Source organism: Eptesicus fuscus, chromosome 21 (assembly GCF_027574615.1).
Source record: "Eptesicus fuscus isolate TK198812 chromosome 21, DD_ASM_mEF_20220401, whole genome shotgun sequence".
Lineage (NCBI taxonomy): Eukaryota > Metazoa > Chordata > Mammalia > Chiroptera > Vespertilionidae > Eptesicus > Eptesicus fuscus.
The window spans coordinates 12,949,884-12,956,173 of NC_072493.1; the positions used below are offsets into that span (position 1 = coordinate 12,949,884).

Genomic DNA, 6,290 nt, shown 5'->3' on the forward strand with positions numbered 1-6,290 from the left:
CCCCGCTGCACTCTGGGAAACGCAGTTCTCCCCGCGCTCCATTCGGGCATAGGTACTCCCAGAGAAAACTACAGTTCCCGGCGTGCTGTGCGCCGAGGCCCAGACACGGACCGCAGCGCGGGAGGTGAGGCTAAGCCAGGGAGGGCGGCTGCCGGGGCAAGCCCCTGAGAATTGTGGTCTAGCGGAAGCCTCTGGAACACCCGAACTTGGCGCCAGGCAAGGGTCAGGGCTTGTTGTCACCAGGTCCCAGCTGGTCCGACCCCACCCAGGCTGCGCCGCTGTCTAGGGTTGGCCACGCCTCCATGGGATCCCAGCTTGGCCCCAGGCTGGCCCAGCCGTCCCTCCCGGGCCCCGCGCTGTTTCCGCTCGGGACCCCCCCCCTCCTCTTCAGTGCTCGGTGAGGTGCTCAAGGCTAGCCCGAGGCAGAATCCATAGTTTCTGCGCCCTGCCCACCACATTTCGGGACCGAAGCGGCTTGAGCAGGCAAGACTTTCTCCTCGGACTCAAATGTTCCTCAAGTGGGGCTCAGCTGCAGATAAGATTTCTCTTAGACTTGTACAACTAAAGTCTCCAAAACATTTTTTTTTTGGTACAGGCAGACAACTAAGTGTTTAATTTTTATTAATGAGAAAAGAGAAGTAACTGGCTCACCCCAAATTTCCCCGTGACTTAAATGACCAGATTGCCTTTCCTTTCAACTCCTATTTTAGTTGTTTCCTGGGCAACGCAAACATGGAAGGCCAGCCTCTGGGTCAGGCGGGTTGGTGGAAATGCCCTAGTTAACCAGGGCGGGGAGGGGAGGAGGCATAGGTAAGGGAAATAGCTACAAGGCTTCCCCAGGCAGCTCCATGCCTTCCCTCCAGGCCAGAGATCTCCCAGTACTCCTGTTCTTCCAGAGTTTTGAACCTTCACCGACCCGACCTCACCCCACCCTCCTAGTGATGGCTGGTTAAGACTAGGCCAAGCTTATTAAATTCCAGGTCTGTACTACTTTGCCTCAAGCTTATTACTCAGCCAGTGAGAACTCTACATTGTCCTGCTTGTGGTGCATCTGGGACTTCCCTTGCTCTGAGCTGTCCTCCCAAGAAGCAAAAATACTATGTACACATAACCTCCAGAGACCCAAGTCCTGGCCCTCACTTTCCTGGGAGTGCTGCTGAGAGGTTCACATGAGCCAAAGCAGAAACAGTGTTCAGTCCCTTCAACAAAATGGAGCTAGAAGATACACTAAAGAGCATGGTCTGAGCCTGGGAAATCCCTCACTCCTGGTGGAAGAGTGGGGACATGTGAGACTGGCCAATAGCTGAAGGCAAAGGGTTTCAGTTCCAGCTGGCCTCGAAGGGCACTCTGTGCTTCCAGCACTTTGTTACTAGCCAGAAACCTAGACAGGCAGAGATCCAGTCTCTTCCCCAACCAGGCACCCACACAACCTATGCCCACTCTGCCTCCCCACCAAAAACTTGTTTCTCAACTCAGTGCCAAAGAGAAGAGCAGAGAGTGAGGAACATTTTAGAGTCCTTTCAGTTCGCAGCCAAAGGGAAAGTCTCCAGGCAAGTGGCTTTGTCCATAAGTAACAGAGAAGGGAATGATGTTTTATGGAGCTCAAGAATTGTCCATTTCTGCCCTGTTAGTAAACAGGGCTAGCTTTAGAGGCATTTGCTTTTTTCCCTACTGGATTTGAGCAAAATTACTTGGAGCTATAGATACAAATGTTATCTCACCCCTACAATACTCAATCTTAAGAAAGATGGAAACAGCCATGAAAATGAGTCAAGGAGTCACAAATCCTAACTCCTACTCCTTAAAGCTTGTATGGATAATTCATACTGGTCTTCACTGATTTGAGTAATTGAATGCCTATGTGTATTAGACACTGTACTAGGCCTAAGGGCTATAATGGTGGGCAAAATTCAACCCTCGCTGACAACCTGGGAATTCAAAACCCTCAGAGAAGTAGACTGTCACAATCCAGTTTAGTTCTCGGTTGTTCCTTCTCCCTGTTAAAAGAACACAGGCTGCTCACCCATGGACAAACTGGGACCATTTTGTGCAAGTTTCCAAACTAGCAGGAGCTGAGCCAGTAAGTCTGTGAGGACCTTAAGAGGCCAGGGTCCATGTGCTTAGGACTCCTTTATGGAGAGACCATCTCTGCTCCGAGTCAGCCTGTTCCTTGAGACCAGGCCTCGGCCTATTTCCCCCATGTTTCAGGGCCACTTAGCTGAATCCTTGTAAAAATAAAACGGCGAAACCCAAGTACAAACCTTACCTTCTGTTTAATTCATTTTGCCAAACAAACACAGTGAAAACTTTAGTCTGACTAATTGTACAGAAAATAGAATTTGTAACCAGTAGCAAACATAACAAGATAAACCTAAGTCCCTGGCAAGCTGGATCTCCATCAGCATGTCACCTAGATCCCCTTATAGATGGCCTCCTGGAGAGGGAGGTCCTAGGAGGCAGAGGCACAGATCTGCCAGCTCCCATCAGAATCACAGGCTGCACCTGGGAAAGAAAAGCATGAAAAGGAGAACTGATGTCACTTGGCTCCCTTATCACTACACACAGAAGAGCTGTCTCTGATTGCTGGCAAACCTCAAGGTGTTGTCTTCCCAAAACCATAGTCCTTGGGCATCCCACCTGCATCCCTACGGGGTAAGTTTCAAGTTCAGTGGTTCCTAAGCCTCTGCTTAACCAGAACCCACAACGTTAACTGGAGACGGGGATGTGGGGGGAGTCAAAGTCATTAATTGCTGGTGTCACCAGAGCAGAGTCCAAGGTCCCAGACTTCAAAAGGAAACACGAGGGTGCCAGGTCACCAGCAACAGTCCAGCTGCCCTAAGCCTCAGTACAGTCAACCAGTGTCCCAGGAGTATAGGCGAGTTCGCAATGGCGGCCTGCAGGCCTCCTGGGCTGGCAGGGCCCGGGGAATCCCAGGGGAACCCGTTCACATTCCGTGCTTCTTGCGGATGACAGACATGGCCAGCAGCCGATCCTTCTCTCGGAGCTCTTCGCGCAGCTTGGCCTCGGTGAGACGCAGGTGGCGGATGCTGCCCTTCATCTCCTTCATCTTCACCTCCATCAGCGCCAGGATGTCCCGCTGCTCGTTCAGCTTGCGCAGGAGCTCCTCCTCCGTGGTGCCTGACGACAACGAGTACGAGTGGTCGGAGCCAGTATCAGGGAAGCCCTCTTCCCCCACTACCACCAACTGGGGGCCCATCGGGCACTCGGCAGCCTCCAGCCCGGCGGTGGCAGCCTCCAGCTCCGACGCGGCAGCTGCGGCGGCTGCGCCCTCTGCGGCCGCGAACTCTACTTGCACCGTCAGATCGATGGGCTTCACATCATCTCCGGTGGGAGTAGTGGGTGCCTGCTGCACGGATCCAGGAGCCTGGCTGCTGTCCACAGCCGCCTGAAGAGTGAGGAGCACAGCCGCAGAGGCAGACACCAGGTTCGGCTGCAGCTGGGCGGTCTGGGCAGTCGAGGCTGTCGGCGGCGGCGGATGCTGCTGTTGCTGCTGCTGTTGCTGCTGCTGCTGCTGCTGCCTGCGGCGGGCGGCTGCGGCCCCCGCGGGTCTGCGTGCTACTTTGCGCTCGTTAACGCCGCGCAGCGGGAAGATGGTGGGGACGCGTACCGTGTAGGTCTTGCGGCCGCCCTGGAAGTGGACGCTGCAGAGACGGTGACCCGTGGTGGGCTGGAAGGTGGAGAAGCATCCACTGACGCCAGCACGAGACACGTTCTTGAGCCAGAGGCGCCGCAACTCAGCGTCCTTGGGGAACGTGTAGAAATGGAGAGCCTTGTCCCGGTGCGAGTTGTTGTAGCAGCCCGGCACGCAACACGTAAAGCCTGGCATGGCTGCGCCGCGCGGCCCGGCCCACCGGCCTCCTGAACTCTTCGACGGCCCGGTTGTCTGCCGCCGCCCGCCCCTCGACGGGCGGCGCCGCGCGAGGCCTTGGGTGGCTTCCCACTACTGCCGTTCGGCGCGGCCGGCTGGCCCGGCACCCCGTGCCCAGAATACGCTTCCCGCCGGCCCGCGCCGCGCAGCCCGCCAGGCCACCCGCCTGCGCTCGGGAGTCGGCCCCGGGGACGCCGCGAAGGACCGCCTGAGAAGGAGGACTACGCCCCCCACAATGCACCGCGCCAGGAGCCTCTTACTTCCGGGGCGGGGTGTGCTTATTCCGGCCGCTTTTCAGGGAACCGCCACGACCCCGTAGAGGAGATTCTTTCCAGAGCTGGCTCAATCAGAGTAGACTAAAGAGGTGTATTCGGTTGGAACGCTGTCGCCTGGATCTCCCTTTTAAAAAACACGAAACCCTGATGGGGGTCGGACGGCGCGCGCTCCTCCGATGCGCAAGCGCTTTGGGCATATACCCACGGAAACTACAAGTTCCGCAATGCCTTGCGTTGAACTAGGCGGCTGCGGCTTGGAGCGCCGCCCACAGGAGAGGTTGGGTTACTGCGGACCAGGATTCGGGCGAGGTGGTGCTGCTTGCCGAAGGCGAAGGCGGCGGCATTCCTGCAGGAGTAGATTAGCCGGACCTGGGCCACCTCTTAAAAACTTAGGATCTTTTTTCTTTTCGTTGGGGCTCTCCCCGCAACACAGCCGCTGCTTGCGTTGACTCATTATTGACAGAAACAATGACCAATAGGTGCCTATTGTATGCTAATCACAGTGCGGGGATTTGTGAATCTCTATAGAACCAGACAGGCTGTGGTTGAGGACCCAACTTTTGGATAACAGAAGTGAATGAATGTCTAATCATAGAAATAAACAATCCACAGGAATTAACTGGACAGAGAAAAAAATGAGGAAAAGGTTGGGTGGAAAGGAGTAGCTAGTTCTTGCCCCGGGAACTAGTCCATAAGGCAGGAAGGAGCTAGACTCCTTTCTCTCTCTCTCTTCTCTCTCTCTCTCTCTCTCTCTCTCTCTCTCAATATATTTGTATTGATTTCAGACAGGAAGGGAGAGAGATAGGAACATCAACAATGAGAAAATCGTTGATTGGTTGACCCCCCTCCCCGCAACTGGGGACTGACAGAGCCCACCACCCTGGCATGTGCCTTTGACCAGAACCCAACCTGGGACCCTTCAGTCTGCAGGCCAATGCTCTATCCACTGAGCAAAACCAGCTAGGTCTAGGCTCGGCTCTTAAAGCTCTTGGAAGGTGTAGGCTGGGGTAGCAGAAGCCGCTTAAAGATACCAAATTGGGCCATATAAAGATTTGGGATTTTATTCTGCAAGCTACTGAGAACTGTTGAAGGGTGTTAAAGAAAAGGATGGATAGGATTTGCATTGTAACAAGAAACTTCCCTCCTCCCTCGACTTCTATGGGGAAATATTCTAAAGGGCAAGAGAAGCTGTAGAAAACCAGGAAGGGCCCTGGCCAGTTTGGCTCAGTGGATAGAGTGTCGGCCTGCGGACTGAGGGGTCCCGGTTCCATTCCAGTCAAGGACATGTACCTTGGTTGCGGGCACATCCCCAGTGGGGGGTGGGCAGGAGGCAGCTGATCGATGTTTCTCTCTCATCAATGTTTCTGACTCTCTATCTCTCTCTCCCTTCCTCTCTGTAAAAAATCAATAAAATATATATTTTTAAAAAACACACACACAAAAAAAAAAAAACACCAGGAAGGAGGCCAGGCAGTCCTGCACCTAGTCCTCCTTTGCTGAGTTCCCCCTTTGTCCTGTTTATTGCTCTTCACCTTTATCCTGACTCTTTCTCCTCTTTTTTTCTCTCTCCCTGATTACAGACCATGGGTATGAAATTTAAGCCTAATATATATTATTTGTAATCATTTGCTATAAAAACGAAATAGATTGGCCATTTAGAAGTTTGCAAAAGAAAACAATAACATTCCAAGTTAACATTATTACTACTACTGTTATCATTATTATTATTTTGTTGTTCTTTGCTTAAAATGTAGAAAAATACAGGACAATGTAGGGAGAAAGGGTTTCACAGACCCATTACAGAAGACTGTCCCATCCCTCCTGGCCTATACAACTGATGTCCACAGCTTAAATCCTTCAAATTCAGAAATACATTCTCTGGTATGTGTAGCCCATAGTGAAAGATGTACATTCATTTGGGTGAATCACTTATACAATGGTAACAAATACACACTTTGTTATGATTAAATGTTTATGTAACACTAGGGGCCCGGTATACAAAATTCGTGCACTGGGAGTGGGGGGGTCCCTCAGCCCAACATGCCCCTCTCACATACTGGGAGCCCTCAGGGGATGTCCTACTGATGGCTTAGGCCTGATCCCCATGGGAAGCGGGCCTAAGCTGA

The 6,290-nt window shown here is 52.9% G+C and overlaps 1 protein-coding gene across 1 annotated transcript; it reads right to left on the bottom strand.

The window, feature by feature from the left end:
- Positions 1-2,254: 2,254 nt before the first annotated feature.
- On the bottom strand, positions 2,255-4,111 carry THAP11 (THAP domain containing 11). The gene has a single exon (XM_008139923.3). The coding sequence runs from the start codon at positions 3,845-3,847 to the stop codon at positions 2,945-2,947; it is 903 nt and encodes a 300-aa protein (XP_008138145.2). The 5' UTR covers positions 3,848-4,111; the 3' UTR covers positions 2,255-2,944.
- Positions 4,112-6,290: the final 2,179 nt, after the last annotated feature.